General features: G+C 52.8%; 1 protein-coding gene across 1 annotated transcript in view; it reads right to left on the reverse strand.

Moving 5' to 3' along the window:
* ACSBG1 (acyl-CoA synthetase bubblegum family member 1) overlaps window positions 1–16461 on the reverse strand; it is a 59655-nt gene that overhangs the window by 24222 nt on the left and 18972 nt on the right. The window contains exon 2 of the mRNA XM_055555589.1: window positions 6664–6764. Within this exon, the coding sequence (XP_055411564.1) occupies window positions 6664–6764 (101 nt within the window). The remainder of the gene's footprint in view (window positions 1–6663; window positions 6765–16461) is intronic.

A 16461-nucleotide genomic window follows, 5' to 3' on the forward strand; every position in this document is an offset into this window, starting at 1 on the left:
AGTGCCCTGCCTGAGGTGTCCCATCCGTCCTCCCTTCTCATGCCCATGCATCCCCATCTCTGGGCCTTTGCTCACACCATTTCCTCTCCCAATCTCATCTCTGTCAGAGGAGAAATCTCTGGACAGCATGTTGGAAGATCCAGTCTTAGCTATCAGTGAGGTGGGCAGAGCAGTCAGAAGGGTCCCTTGCCTATGAAGCCCCGCTCCCCTAGCCACAGCAATGAGACCAGAACCCCACACCTGCACAGGGGCCATGAGGTCACTGTGCAGGGCCCTGTAAGAGTGCTCCTCGTGGGTCCCTCCTGCAGAGATCATGACGGAGCTGCAGAGATCATGGGGTGGTAGGAGTCCTAGCAGGTCTAGGGAGCAGAGAGAAGCAGGTGGTTTCAGCCAGGCACAGAGAGGCTGGGTTTGAACAGTGGTGGTTGCCACTGGAGTAGGGAACCATGGAGTCTATTTATTCCCACCCCGACCCCCACATAGCCACTTTCTAAGCTTCCTCTCTTCCCTGCCTGTCCTCACAGTAACCTCCATCCACTAAAGCCATCTGAACTCACCTACCTTCCTATGTACCTGGGTTTCTCCTGAAATCAAAGAACATGAAGTAGCAAAGATTTGTAATAAACAAACAGACAGGAGTTGGCCTTTGTATTGTGGCAAGAGCACTGTGTCATGTAAAAGTGTCAATCGATATAATAGGGGACTGGCTAAATTCGATAGAGTATAGCCATATCATGGATTCATAGGCAGTCATCAAAACAAAGTATTTAAAACATATTTAATAATGCAAGGAGATATTCACAATATAATTTCAAGTAAAAAAAAAGGAGCAAATAAAAGTGCATATAAAAATACATAAGTAAAACTGAAAAGATTTGCATCAAAGTAATATTGTTAAAAAGCTTAGCACATTTTGGCTGCTCAAGAAATAGCTCTCTGGCCTTCTTGACTAGACTCTGAACTTCTGATGCAAGTGTTGGACTTGCAATAAATGTTTGCCAAAAGAATGAATAAAACTACACACACACTGCCCAGCAGGGATATCGACTGAGACCTCAGGGTTGGGGGGAGGGGAGGGCATCCTTGAGAAGTGGAGGCAGGGCATTCCTACACACAGTACACAGAAGGAGAAGGAATGGAGTCTCAGAGTGGGCAAGAATGGCCAACGTCACAGCAGGTTAGGGGCAGAACTGGGACAAGGCACCAGTTCAGGAGCTAGGGGGCTGGTTAGTGAATGAGGTTTAGGCTCTGGGGGTCCATGGTCTGTTCCCTTGGGGAAGAGAAAAGTGGTGCCTGGGTCCCTGACCCTCTGCCACAAAGTGACCTGCTCAGAAGTGAGCAGGAGGGAGGGCTCGTGAAGGGGCTCAGGGCTGCTGTGGTACCTCTCAGCCTGCCTCCCGGGAGTGAGTCCTTGGAGGATAGCAGAGATGTAAGAAATCAGAATGGGCTGCCAGGCCCTTATAGTTGTCCCCATCTCCTTGCCTTGACACTCAACAGGGGCATAGGTCTGCCCTGTGCCCGGCCAAGCTCACTACTCTCATCATAGACAAAACATGGCCAGGATCCAATCAAGGTCCCTGTCACCCAGTGAGGCACCCAAGAGCCAAACCAGACCTAATTCTAGAAGGCAACCAACAGTTAGACCAACAGTCTTAAGCACACATTCAGAGAGTGTCCGCTGAGTCTTGGGGTGGGCTTTCCCAAGGCCCAGATTGCACTTTGTACTGCCTTCCTCCTCCCCCTCTCTCCCCCTCCCTCCCTCCCTCCCTCTCATGTTTCCCCAACTCCTCTTGGCCTGACCAGTCCTGTATCTTATCAATCGCCCTTTATGCTGAGGGTGACTGAGCAGGCAGGGAGCTGTGTTCTCTGGGGCTCTGGAACAAAGGCTTCTAAACAGCAGAGAAAGCCACTCCTAATTCACTGGGAAAGGTCGAAACAGGAGAGCAAGAGTGGAGAGGAGAAATCCGGAGTGTTTTCTGCAACCTGTGGGAAAGGCCTTAGAATGAAGCAGATTAAGCAGAAGGAGGGAGACTCTGATCCTGGATCAACCCATGTTGTTCCCCAGCCAGGACAGACCTCCCTTCAGGGTACCGGATCCCACAGCCTCTGCTGCAAAGGCCCGTCTGGTGACAAGCACCAGGAGGATGCCCCTTCACACAGGCACCCTCTGCTAAGAATCTTTGGAACCCATTTACCCCTGCCAGACACTTTGGGGATATATAAGGCAAAGAGGCCATGGTGGCTTCAGGACCTGGCAAGAGATTAAAGTCAAGGCCTGCCCGGGCCACGGCAGTGTATCCAGCCTCAGGCACACCTATAATTGGCAGAACTGGACATTTTCATTAAGGTAAGTTTTCCGCAAGTATCCCCAGAGGCTCTGCTTTTTTAGACTGTTAAGGTTAAGATTACCACGTGTTCCCATTTCCTCTGACCTCTGCGAAGTCCTTCTTACCTTCCCCTACACTCGCTTCAGGCCGAAATGATAGCAGATCTTCTACCTCACACTGTCTCCAGGACCCCTCCCTGCCCCAACCACAGGCTCTGAGCTCCCTGAGCTCTTTCCAGCAGAAACACTATGTCTGCCCTTGAAACGTGTGGGAGGGTAGCAGCGTGGGACACAGAGAGGCCTGGAAACCAAGCCGGGCTGAGTTCCCAGCCTCCTGACCTCCAGCTCAAAGCTCCCCTGTGGATGTGAGAATCGCCTAGGGAGAGTGGGTGTGGGGAATAGGGCTGACTAGCACTTCTGCCAGCCCCATCCCCAGCAGCTGCTCCCCCTGGACACCCTCCCCTCTCTGTGGTCTTGACATTGCATTGCTCCAGCTGGGGTTCCTGCTCAGCTTAGAAAGGGCTAGGAAAAAATGTATGTCTAGCTTCGGCACAAGGCTGCCTTTGTATGGAGGTCAGATCCCTGCAGCTCTGCAGCCTGACACAGTGGGGCTGTTCCCGGGAGAACAGCCATCTGGGCTGCTCAGAGCCCAGCCTGGGGAGCACAGCTCAAGGACCTGCCAGCTCCTTGGGAACTTGAGGAGACTCAGGTGAACACTGAATCCTGCAGGCAAGGTTCCAAGAGCTCCCCAGAGAGGCTGCAGCTCCGCAGTTAGGAGACAGGGGCTGGCCAGGGTGTGCAGGAGGGGAAGGGACCCCACCTAAACAGTTCCAAAGAGGGGTGTGCCAGTTCCGACTTTCACATCTTCCTAGCTGTGTGACTCTGAGAAGAATCATGGAACCTCTCTGAGCTCAGTTTCCTCTACCAAATGAGATTGATAGACGTGCCTACTCTACTGCTGCCATGAAGAGAAGATGAAAGAATGCAAGTCAGTCCCTTAGCACAGAGCCTGTGCTAAGTGGCTTCAGTCGTGTCCGACTCTTTGTGAGTTTGTGTACTGTAGCCCGTCAGGCTCCTCTGTCCATGGGATTCTCCAGGCAAGAATACTGGAGTGGGTTGCCATTCTGGTCTCCAGGGGAACTTCCCAACCCAGGGCTTGAACCTGAATCTCTTAGTCTCCTGCTTTGATAGGTGAGTTCTTTACCATTAGCGCCACCCAGGAAGCCCAGCACCGAGCCTAGCAAAAGCTGCTCTTATTAAGGGGGCAGATGTGTGGGGATTTAACCCATCTCATAATCCCGTGAAACCTTCTCCCTAACAGTCTTTGGTGCAGATGGTTGCTTTCTCTCAGTTTTATGGAAATGGCAGTTTTGAGGCCCCTCCCCATGCGTGGCTGCTCCAATATCCTCTTCCACACAAGGCCGGGCTCTTGGAGCCTCTGGGGAATTGTGAAACTAAGACCCAGGGCCAGACTGGCACCCAGTGGGCACTCAAACCGTGGTGAATCTGGATCTTAGTGCAGCTGCATTCCAGAGCCTCCCCCTCCACACTTCAAAACCCTGGAGGCTGCACGAGATGGAAATGGGCAGAGCATGACCCACGGGCCAGGCTTGTGGGAGTCAATGAGGCCGGCTTGGCACTGACCTCGGACCCTGTGCCTGGGGTCCCTTGGGCAACTGTGCTGAGAAACCGCCTCAGTCCCTCCCAGATTGTCCCTGTCTCCTAATCCCCAGCTCTAGATGCTAAACTCCCAAGGGCAGACCACTCAGCTCAGGCCTAGGCCTAAGGGGAGTTTAAAAGTCTGAGACCAGTTAGAAATTGTCCTCATCCAGGAAGTCCACCCTGATCACCCAATTCCTAGATAGCACGCCTTCCTTCTTCAGCCTCAGTGTGTCCTTCGCCCAGAGCCTGTCTGCCCTCAGACTAGGAGTTCCTGGAGGCAGGAAAGAAACTTGTCCATCTCAGTATCCCCAGCAGCCTAGCCCTGCACAAAGGATGGGGAGTCCAGATGCACCCGCCAGCCTGGCTGTCCCCACAGCTTTTGGAAGTCCTGGCAAATCTGAATGGCCTTACTGCCTCCCCTACAGTTGCCTACTCCTTCCCCACCCCTCCATTAAAGCTGGTAACTTGCCCCCACCTCACTCTGGCCTGGGCCCTGGCTGTCAGCCCTCACTGATGGGACCCTCTTTGGGATTCCCTACCCACCTGTTTGAAATCTGCTTAGTCTCTGCCCTACTGCTGCAGGGCTGCCAGGTACTAACTCAGGTTAAGCAATTACGCCCAACGGGGTTGGAGATTACTCCTTTTTCCTTGGAAACACTCCAGACACCGAATGCTCTGAGGACACCGAGCTTGCACCACTTTAGCTCCCTTCCTGCCCTTCAAGTTGCAAAACACCAAAGCCATCACCCACAGCCAGGACTTCTGAGCTCTAGGGCTTTGCTGTGTGCATTCCCCAGGTGCTGACGGCTGCTGTGTGAGCACTGCAGAGACAGAATTATCTAGTCAGGAAAGCAAGCCTGAGCAAGCCAATGGGACCTGCCAGAGGTGAGACACAGCAACAGAACAAGTCAGCTAGCTGCCCTGAATCCCAGGATGAGATGCTGGAGTTGCTTGGGCCCAGCTGGCCCCTCTCCTGGGCTCTCTTGGTGCCTTTCGAATGCTTCCCCTCAAAAATCAGTCAATCTGGGGCCTCCCTGATGGTCCAGTGACTAAGACTCCACACTCCTACTGCAGGGGCCCCGGGTTCAATCCCTGGTTGGGGAATTAGATCCCACATGCCACCACTAAGACCCAGAGCAGTCAAATAAAAGAAAGAAAAAAAAAGAAGAAATCAGTCAATCCTTTCCTTGGTCCTAGTCTTTCTTCATCTCTGAGGAAGAGCAGAGAGGCCGAGTCCAGGAAAGTACACATTACAGGCCAGATCCCTGCCAAGGCCACTCCGAGACACCCAGCCTGGGAGAGGGGCAGCTGCGAGCCCCACCAGGGTGAGGGGAGTGGCATTTGGTCTCCAGGACACCAGGCAGCGGGGGAGTTGGGTATCCAGAGCCCTGGGCTGGCATTACCATCTCTTCAGTCTCAGCTTCCTCACCAACAAGGAGCATGGTGATCTGGGCCCAGTTTCTGCCTCCAGTCCATGACAGAGTTTGTGGCAGAGCAGAGAGGTCCTGATTCTGTCCCTGCCCTCACACCAGGCCTGTCCTCTCCCCAGGAAACCCAGGTCAGAAGAAAAGCTGAGGGAAGAGACCTTGGAATAAAGGCCCCAGTCCTCTTCTCCTTCCTCCTGTCCCCAATTCTGGCCTCTTTTTCTGCTCCATTCGGGGACCCTTAGAACTGACCTCCCCAGCCAGTCCCCCTTCAAATGCTACCACCTGCTACCCCTAAACCCACAATCCCTGTCTGAAGACACCAGGCGTACCCACGTTGGAGATCATCCTTCAAAATACTCAACCAGTCCAGACTCTACCACCTAAAAGTCAACTTGCTATCTCCCTGACCAGCTCCCACCCAAACCCCTCTCAGGGACCTACCCCTAAACCTGGATTCTCTGGGGGAATCTGGGAAAGCTCTGAGAAAACCAGCACCTCTGAGGGATCTCATCCCCGGGCAGCTGACACAGACCAGAGACATGATGGCAACAATGGACCGTCCCAAGGACATCTCAGAACCGGGGAGGCGGTGACCCGCTCCCCTGGGCACCGGTCACTTCCACTTTTTTTAAACTTCCACTGTTGCTACAATATCGTTGTACAGCCAATAAAAGTGAACAAAAGCCGTGTTGTTACTATCATTTTGATGACTCACCAGGGTAAATGCCTCCCTCAAGGTGCAATTATCTGGAAGTAAATGTCATTAGAAGAGTACGTGGCCTCCCAAGGCTTCAAAAACAACTCTGCCAGTGACTGCCAGCCAGCCTGCCCCTTGGCCCAGCAAGAAACTGCCTCAACCCACTTGAAAACTCCAAGGCCTTGTTTATCTGGGCCTCCTCTCCTCCTTTACCAACCCCAAGCCGAGATCCCAGGTACCCAACACGTGAGGCCCCAGGTGTCTTTCCATTGCTGACCTCTCTTCTTCCCAAGCTTCCTAAAGAGAAAAACCTTCCTCCCACCACCTTCCATCAAGCTTGGCCCTGATGGCCGTGAAAGGAGAAGGGACGTAGTGGGGTCCCTGGGGACGTGGAGATCAGTATTTCTACCTGGCCTGTCCCCCCAAGTTTTGTCCTGTGGGTTACCTGGGTTGCTTCGTAGGGTTCTGTTAACCCCCTCCAGCACTCCCAGTACAGCTACATCCCTGTCCCGCCCACCCAGTCCTGCCCGGCAGCCTCCCAGCCAGCTCACCTGGAGGATTCAACTGGGCATCTTTCACCTTCTCTGGGGTCGAGAGTTTGAGAGCATGGCTTAGAGGCTCTTTGGAGAGCGTCTGCCCATCAGTCAGGGAGCTGGAGGGGTAAGGGGGAAACAATTGTTAGAAGATAACAGGCTGGCCTGGGCTCCCGATGCCAGCCCAGAATGCGTCGAGCACCCCCGGGGGTGACACTGGCATCGCTGTATCCTAGGGGGCTCGGGGGACAAGACCTTATTATTTGCAGGAGTTAACCTCACCCCTCGGAGAAGGCAATGGCACCCCACTCCAGTCCTCTTGCCTGGAAAATCCCATGGATGGAGGAGCCTGGGAGGCTGTAGTCCATGGGGTCACTAAGAGTCGGACACGACTGAGCGATTTCCCTTTCACTTTTCACTTTGCTGCATTGGAGAAGGAAATGGCAACCCACTCCAATGTTCTTGCCTGGAGAATCCCAGGGACGGGGGAGCCTGGTGGGCTGCCGTCTCTGGGGTCGCACAGAGTCAGACACGACTGAGGCGACTTAGCAGCAGTAGCAGCAGCAGCAACCTCACCCCCATGCCATGCTTTCCCTTCAGTTTCTAAGGGCTCAGTAGAAAGAAAAATCAAGCCCTGCTCTATTCTAATTTGCTGTGTGACTCTGGGAAAGCACATGACTCTCTCTGGGCTCAGTGTCCCCATCTGGACAAGGAAAGGCTTGGAGTCCAGCTTGCAAGGTTTGAGGATTGGGAGGTGCCTCCAAGTTCCTCACTCCCATACCCACCAGCCCTCAGGCACTGAGAGCAGCCGTTCTTGTCAGCAGCTCATGCAGAGCTGATGACATTCCTACAGCTCTCATGGCTCCTAAGCTGGTCCCCAAATGAGGCCCTCTTCCCAGTGGTGTCTGTGAAGGTGCCCTGTATCCATTCCCTGATGGAGAGGAGAGGCATGAGACCAGGGAAACCTGGGGCTCTTGCCATTTGTCTTCACTCCTGGTCTAGATCCCCTTGCCTTCAAGGCTTGGTGGCCCTGCACAATGAATCATCTTCTTGTCAACACAGCCCACGGGGTTATTGGGCCTCTGCTATATACTCAGCCTCAATGCTCTTCCGCATGATTCCTCCTCGAAGGAATCTGGCCAGACCTCAACCTTCTGGGTGGATGAGCATATGGGGTTCAGTATTCACCTCAGGGTCAAACAAGGCTATGGTGTTACTCAACTCTGGGGACTCGTGTCACAGTGATAGACTATATAAAAAGAGCCTGGAGTTGTGCAGTGTGTAACCTGTGCAGCTGGTCGTGGCAGCCCTGAGGCAGGACCCTGGCTTCAGAGTCCCACCTGTCTGTCAGGGTGGAACTGGTCCCATCCCTGCCCAGTTCCCAGGCACCTGGCTCAGTTACCTGCTTTTCACATTCGCTCTTACTTCTTGCTGGTACCGCAGGTTCAAACTGAGTTTGCGAACACACTCAGGCCCACCTGGCGGTAGTCTGTTTAAGAACCTGAGATAGATTTGAAAGCAAAAGACATCATGAGGTTTTGAAAGGGGGAGGGTGAGGAGGAGAGAGATAAGGAGTGGGGTGCCAGGCTGGTCCCCTTCTTGGGAACTTTGTGAGCAAGGCTGGGCCACAAGGCTGGAGCAGCCCTTCTGTTGCTATGGTAACCTGCTCCAAGAGGCTGCCAGAAGGACTGAAAAGTGTGCTTCTGGGATGAGGCCTGTTGTGCCAGCAGAGGGAAACAGAGGCTTCTGAAAACCGTAGGACGTGTCCTGTGACTTTGGATCATTGGTCACTGCCACTACTCTCTTGGGTCATTGAGTAAAAGCTGCTTCCACTTTGGGGCGAAGAAGACTGTGATGTCACCAAATGACCCCTGAGCTCTGGGCTCAGGCAATTACAGGGCAAGCTGGGGCACACACACCCAACTAGGCTGAGGGTCCCACACGGAGAGCCTGGGAGTGGAGGATGGTATCCCGTGAACTCGGTACAACATCCATGCTCTATCTTGGTCCCTGCCCTCAAAAGATAGGGCTGCCTGCTTAAAGTGATCAACTTTTGAAATCACCCGCTGGGTAGCCACCCCCAAATTGGCCAAGGCCATCGTTGGCTATAATCTCCCACCATCTTAACTGCTGCCTCACAAAAATCCCCACCATCAAAAGGTACAGGCGGCGTTTCTGCCACCTAATCAAATTTGCATAAACCAGTTCTGGTTTTAAAATAGCTTAACAAACAGTAAATGAAGGGACACCTCAGGAAGCCAAGGGCCCAGCCTAACCATCAGATTGGAACCTCCTTCAGACTATGGGGAGGAGAGACAGTAGGAAGCAACTTCCTGTGGGGCCTTCTGGGAAGCATCTGCCCCCGCCCCCGCCACCGCAGCAGCGCCTCTTGTGACCCAGTCGCCTTCGCTGTCCTCTCCTCTCCCGTGTCCTGCGCTGTCCCTCCCTCAAGAAGAGGGTGGATCCTGTCCCCCTGCCTGTACTTGGTGGGACGAGAACCCCTTGAGGATGGCCCACAGAGGGTCTTACTCAGCCCTCTATGGGCCTGAAGAGTATTGCATGCTTAAGACAAGGCCAGGAGAAGGCCATGGCACCCCACTCCAGTCCTCTTGCCTGGAAAATCCCATGGATGGAGGAGCCTGGTGGACCGCAGTCCATGGAGTCACTAAGAGTCAGACACGACTGAGCGACTTCACTTTCACTTTTCACTTCCATGCACTGGAGAAGGAAATGGCAACCCACTCCAGTGTTCTTGCCTGGAGAATCCCAGGGACGGGGAGCCTGGTAGGCTGCCGTCTATGGGGTCGCACAGAGTCAGACATGACTGAAGCGACTTAGCAGCAGCAAGACAAGGCCAAGATCTAATTATCCAAATGAGTAAAGAGTACTCTGCCCCTTGGCTCAAACCTTCAAGATTTAGTCCCCTTAAGGGGAGGGCATCCTTGTCCATCGACTGAAACAGAATGTGCTGAACCTTCCTATGACTTTTTTCTGCTCACCCAGGGCCATGCTAGTAACAAAATCTACCGGTTTGGCTTGTGACACAGAAGTGAGTCAAACTGCAGGGCGTGGAGGGCCACCTGTCCTTTCCTGAGGTGGCTGCTGCCTCACGTGTCGCTGCTGGCCATGCTTGTCTTTAGTCTTTAATCCTCGCCTGCATCACCAGTGGCCGCTTCGTGCCCCTGTCACTGTGCTAGCCTCCAGTGACTCACCTCCCTCCTGCTCTGCGGGCTTTTTCCGGTAGCAGACTAGTAAATAAAATAGCCAAGCTTGTTAGAATTGTGAAGTCAGAGGAGATGGCTTCCAAAGTGGAATTTATGTTTTCCTCAAAGAAAAGAGATATGGGGAGAAATCCCTTCTGTTTTGACTCCTCAAGAGCAATCTGGGCCCCTTCTGATTCTTGCTGCTGTTCCAGAAATCACAAGTGGCTGGCAAATCATTGTGACAGGGGAAGTGTGACTATTATATAGTCAACCCATGGAGCCTGTCAAAGGTGAGGAACACAGTATTCCCTCGACTACGCCTGGAACATGGCACTCCAGAACTTAGCTCAGTGTCACAGGAGAAAGTTCCTAAGTAGCAGAATGACAGTGACGATGAGAGAACGGCCCAAGGGGACTGACTTGCCTCTGCGTTTCCATTCCTAGGAGAAAGAGGAAAATCCGATGAGGACGCTAAAGTGGTGTTGGTGGTAAAGAGCTCACCTACCAATGCAGGAAACATAAGAGATTTGGGTTCAATCCCTGATTCGGAAAGATCCCCTGGAGGAGGGGCCCAGCAACCCACTCCAATATTCTTGCCTGGAGAATTCCATGGACAGAGGAGCCTGGTGGGCTATGGGCCATGTGGTCGCAAAGTCGGACGTGACTGAAGCGACTTAGCACAAGAATGCAAACTGTTCTCAGCCCCGGCTCACACACACGGCCTGTGAGCATCCTGCCTTACTCACTTTCACAGAAGCAAGAACTCCTTCAGCATCTGCCCAATAGTAGCATGGGGAGCAAGAAGCACTTCGAGGGCACGTACGAGCAGGTATATTGTGCGGTGTGGGGGGTAAGCAGAGGCGTCTGGGAGGGCTTGCACTCTCCTTTCCCTGAACTGGCTCTCCTTTCTCCTCCTAACTTTCCAGAAGATCTGATGGGAATCATTTAAAAACAAAGCCTGCCAATAGCTTCCTTCAGCTCCTCTTTCAGGAAGCCCTTCTGGATGATCCCCAACACCCTCTCACCCTTGTAGCCCTCAAACACGCAGGTTTGGGCTTTGAAGGCCACCTGTAGCTTGGGAAGCTTCTTGAGAGTAGGGGTCATGCCTGATTCAACCCTGTCCTCTGGCCCTAAGTGCTCAGTAAATGTTGGTTGGATCTAATCCTTCTCAAGTCGTCACTATGTGTGTGACATTTAAGTCAAGGGGAGCCTTCATTTTCCATGTGAACCCCTCATGGATGGAGATCCAGTTCCTATTTATTTCTGTTGCCCTTTCTTCCCATTCAGCACTCTGCCCTGTATGCAGTAAGTACTCCATAAATGCTTTCTTGAAACAATAGAGCACTCAGATTTACCAGAGTTGGCCTGCCTGGGTTTAAGTCACTTTACTTGCTGTACAACCTTTGGCAAGTCATGTACCTCTCTGAGCCTCTAGTTGTCTGCCTAAATCCCATGGCTATTGTGAGGATAACAGGATACATGTAGTGCTTAGGCTATCACAAATCTTTTGGTGAATAAGTAGGAGGAAATTCTTTTTTGAGATTAGGAGGGTTACTAAATAGGGTGAAAAGTCCCAATCCAAGTCTGGGTGTCCAGGTACCCTGCCAAGCCCAAGAACTCTCCTTTCTGGAAGGCAGTGTGGGAGCCAGGAGGTGGGAGGGGGTAGGATCCTTGTTCCTTACACGGTCCTCAGGATAGAGCTGGCAGACCTGAGCAGGAGTGCCTCTGGCATTGTCCCCGAGAGGTGGCCACACCCTGCAAGCTCACCCCAGAGAGAATGAGAACCTCAGAGAGCCTGTTCAGGCGTCCCCTGGGAGAGCCGCATCAGCCCCAGAGAGGCCCAGCACCACCAAAGCGCCCTGCAATAGAGACACAGAGTGAGTCACCCTGTGCCTGGCCAGGTCTGGGGCGACTGCCCTCCTTCCAGGGCGTACCTCACTGGTTCCCGGCCTCGGTACCTGTCTGTAATTCACCATCACCTAAGCCCACATGCTCTGATCACATTGGGAACAACACAGCCTCGCAGCAGGTGGCTGCCTTGGGCCCCAGGGCCAATCAATTACCAGGATGAGCAAATACATCAGATTCCCGGCCTCCTGACTCCTGTCCACTATGAGTAAACCCCTACCACCACCACCACCACCACCACCACTCTTTCCCATCCCCTTCTTGTTCTGGTTCTCATCTCTCTCTGTCCTAGGGGCAAAGGGAGAACCTGTCTTCTACGTGCTGCAGGGTATTTTCAATCGAAGGCATTGTCCAAATACTTCCCCAAATCCTAAAACCTCCTGAGTAGGGAGGGGAGCTGTGCCTCCTTCTGATCCCATGGTCCTGGGCACACAGACACAGCTGCACAGCTGGAGCTCTTGACGGCGGTGGCTTCCTACTGGCTTCCCTGCTGCCCCGCATAGCAGACCCCACACTCCATACTGCTCTTTAGTTGGCCTGACCTGCCTGTCTCATCTCAAAGATAAGGCTCCCCTGGCATCTCTCTTGCGATCCCTGATTCCCAGCCGGAAGACCCCCATCGAGGACTTACAGTGATGGACTGTGCACGTCCAGGGAGGATCTGGCTGCCACAGGGTGTTCACCTTCCTCCTTGGGGCGGGTAGGCACAGGGCACAGCATTCGCTGTGCTCCTTCAGCTAAGGCATCGTAGGTGTGGGAGCCAGTGCTTCAGGGTCCCTGGTCCCAGGTAATGAGGCAGTGGGGCTGGGCGGGAGTGGGGACCCACCCCAGTCTGCCCTGGCACTGTCGGTGAGGTGTGGCCACAGATACCTCTGACCTACCTGGCACAGGTCCTTGCTGCCCACCTGTGAGGCTTAAATAAAGAGGGGCGGGAGGCGAGGGAGGGGCCTGCCGATGCCAGTGGGTGTGTTGTCTGTCATCCTTGGCAGAGACGCAGGAAGACACTGTTCCTGCTGCAGGGCTTTCTGCCTGGAGCTGGTGCTGGGCCCCAGGGGTTAGGCAGGCAACCTGAACTTTTTTTCCTTTGCTTTTCCAAACTTTTCTTTACTAAATACACGGATTGCGCCTAGTGTTTTATGTGTGTTGGCTCTTCACGTCTTCCAACAGCCCAATGTGGATCAATGGTGCCATTTCCCAGGTGAGGGGACAGAGGCCCAGAGAACTTTATTTTATTTTTTTCTCCTTCCTCTTTTATCCCCCCCTTTTTTAAATTGGAGGATAATTGCTTTCCAGTGTTGTGTTGGTTTCTGCTGCATAGCAATGTGAATCAGTCATAATTATATATATATACACACACATAATTGTATATATATACATGGACTTCTCTTGTGGCTCAGCTGGTAAAGAATCCACCTGTAATGTGGGAGACCTGGGTTCAATCCCTGGGTTAGGAAGATCCCTTGGATAAGGGAAAGGTTACATATATCCCCTTCCTCTTAAACCTCCCTCCTACCTCCCATCCTACCCCTCTAAGTCATCACAGAGCACCAGGCTGGGCTCCTTTGTTATACAGCAACTTCCCACCAGCCATATATTTTACAAATGATGGTGTATATGTCAATGCTACTTGAGAGCTTTAGACATGTTCAATGTCCTGCCCAGCAAGAGGCAGAGATGTCATTTGAAATCCAGCTTTCCATAACTGACTTTGAAACCAGGACACCATGTAAGCTGGATTTGACCATTATTTGCATCATAAACCTCGGCTGACGGCTCCACCTCACATTGCCTCTAGAGAGCCCCTCTTCTGTGGAAACAGTATCTCTGCACATTGTCCTTTGTCCTCTAATGCCCTCACCACTTCCACCTCATTCCAGAGACTCTTGGGTTTGTGGCATTATATGTGCATCTTCTAAAACCTGGGCCCTGCTCTCTGGAAACACCCCTGCCAATCACTGTGCTATTTCACCTTCCAACCCCAAACCCCTTCCCACCTGAGTTGTCACCTGTCAACTGCCTCTGGGGTGAGCAGGTGTTGGAAGAGGTGAAAAAACAGAGGCCACTGGGTGTTAGGGGAAAATTTAAGCAAGCCCTAAACTGAAGGCTCAGATGCAGGGCACAGCAGCAGGATGGGGCAGGGGTTATTCCAAGGCTCTCCACCCATTCATGGCATATGACTCCCAGATTGCTACACTAGGCTGGTGTGTCACTACCAGCACACCAACTTCAAGAGAATTCTCCCCTTTCAAATTCCAATTTCTTAACAGCTTTTTTCTTAGCAATGATCCTCGCCCACCACCACTTTGGGGCACCTGACAATTCAGGCCTGGGGTGCTGCCCCTGAGCCTCTCATGGGTCAGGAGTCCCTTTGAGAACTGCTGGAAGCCCTCCGCTCACCCCTATCAGTGTGCCCAAATGCTCTTGCAGTTTCAGGGCACCCAGGGTGCTTTGGAAATCCATACACCCCAGCCCCAGTGAACCCCAGATAGAAATGCAGATCCTTCCTCTGTCCTAAAGACAGTGTGGCTTGCCCCACTTTTTTCCTCTTCCTCCCACTCTCCTGGCGAGGATAGAGCATTGATGTTGGAATTGGCACTGGGGGTCGAAGTTGGCGGGGATGGCGGGAGAAATGTCCTCACTTTGGGGGGCTAGCAGGAATGCACGCCCAGATCCCTCAGCTCCTCCCAGGCAGCTCGACAACTCCTCTAAATGTAGAGTTTCCAAACTGATAGGAGGCTGAGCAAATGGGCTTATTCTAGGCAGGAGGACTTGGGGGATGCGTCATCTTCCCTTTCTATCCCCTCTCAAAAACTGCAAGCTTGCCTTCCCTGGCACACATTTCCTACTGTTCTTCAGACCCCTCCTCCTCCAGGAAGCCCTTTGGGAAGGACCCCCAGCTCTCATGCTTCTTGCTGGAGCCGTGCTAGCTGTGTCCATCCCAGAGCGCTTAACGTTTAGAGGCTGGGTGTTCCTTTTTAAAACTGAACTGTCTACTATGAAATAAAAATCTTAAGCCCATATTCTCAGAGTTGGAAATGACCTCTGCTTGTCCCATGACTGCCAGCTCCAGGAGGCTCCTCCTTCCTACTATAATTACTGAGTACCTCCTCTGCAGACATTGCTGGGGGCCTTTGGGGCGGAGGCAAGCCCTTGTCTCAAAGGCAGAGCCTGGTCCCTGCCTCAAAGTCTTAGAGATGATGGAATTGACAGTTAATAAGTAAAGATGCTTTCAAGGTCACTGTGGGGTCACTAGACCAGGCTGGGGAAAGGGTACAAGGAAATTGAAGGAGGAAAGATGGATAGGGGTGAAGGTTTACTTAACATGAGGCAGAGGACAACTGCCCCAGGCAGTGGTGGAGCAGAGGAAGCTGGTGCAGATAGGAGAGTGTCCAAGTGCCACAGACCAGGCTGCGGACCGCCCCCAGGCCTGGGACCCCAGCCCACAGATGGAGCTTGTCCAAGGCAGAGATCTTCTGGGGACACACGGTCTCTCAGAAAGGGTGAGGGCAGGGCAGGAGTGGCCCAAGACATATCTTGCCAGGTCCATCAGAAGGAACATATTTGGGGCAGGCGCCTGGGGCCCTTGACTGTGGCTGATCCCCAGTGCAAGGAAGATCAGTGTTTCTCCTCCATCTTTGCCTAACAGGAGTGCTTGCTGAGAGACCAAAGGCTTGTCTCAGCTTCATCTTGGCTCCTGCCATGGTGGATGTGGGTGTCCCATCAGCCAGCTGACTTCTAACCCAATCTGCAGCATCAAATGCTTAACCTTCTCAAGCCAATCACACAGCCTACAGGGTCACACCAAGGTCCTCTGCATGGCCTAGGAGGAGTCTGGTCATGCCCTAGACAGGTCCCTGGACACTGGGACACATGGATTCTAGTTCAAATTCCACCTCAGTTGGATAACCTTGGGAAAGTCCCTGGTCCTCTCTGGGACTCAATTTCCCCAGGCAAGTCACAGGCAGAGGGCTTTGCAGTTTTCTGTCTATGACTGGTGATTTGGATGTCTGGGCTGGAATTCTGCTGTGCCAGGCAAGGACAAGGCTACAGGACTGGGTGTTTCTGGACTCCAAGGCCTGAGAAGCTGTGGGGAACAAGGCAAGAATAATGATAGTAATGGCTGAGTTGACTCATTGGAAAAGACCCTGATTCTGGGAGGGATTGGGGGCAGGAGGAGAAGGGGAAGACAGAGGATGAGATGGCTGGATGGCATCACCAACTCGATGGGCATGAGTTTGAGTGAACTCCAGGAGTTGGTGATGGACAGGGAAGCCTGGCATGCTGTGATTCATGGTGTCGCAAAGAGTCGGACATGACTGAGCGACTGAACTGAACTGAACTGAACTGAATGGCTAATAATCAACACATTTGCACTAGTAACGTGTGCCAGGCAGGGTTCTGTGCACCTTATACATATATTGACACATTCAGTCCTCTCAACAGCGCAATCACTATCAACAGCTCAACAGCTTCTATCACATCCTCACTTTACAGATGAGGAAACTGAGGTACAAGGAGATTATGTAACTTGCCAAAGGTCTTTTGGTTAGCAGAGTAGGATGCAAACTTGGGCAGGTTCAGTGTTTATGCTGTTAACAGGCTGTACCTGATAGGCTCGGGCCTGCTGCGTGATTTGAGTGGGTGGGACAGGGGCCAAAGTGAGTGAGGTGCAGAAAGGTGGGCGTCCCATGGTCCTCTGAACTCC

The sequence above is a fragment of the Bubalus kerabau genome, chromosome 19 (assembly GCF_029407905.1).
Source record: "Bubalus kerabau isolate K-KA32 ecotype Philippines breed swamp buffalo chromosome 19, PCC_UOA_SB_1v2, whole genome shotgun sequence".
Lineage (NCBI taxonomy): Eukaryota > Metazoa > Chordata > Mammalia > Artiodactyla > Bovidae > Bubalus > Bubalus kerabau.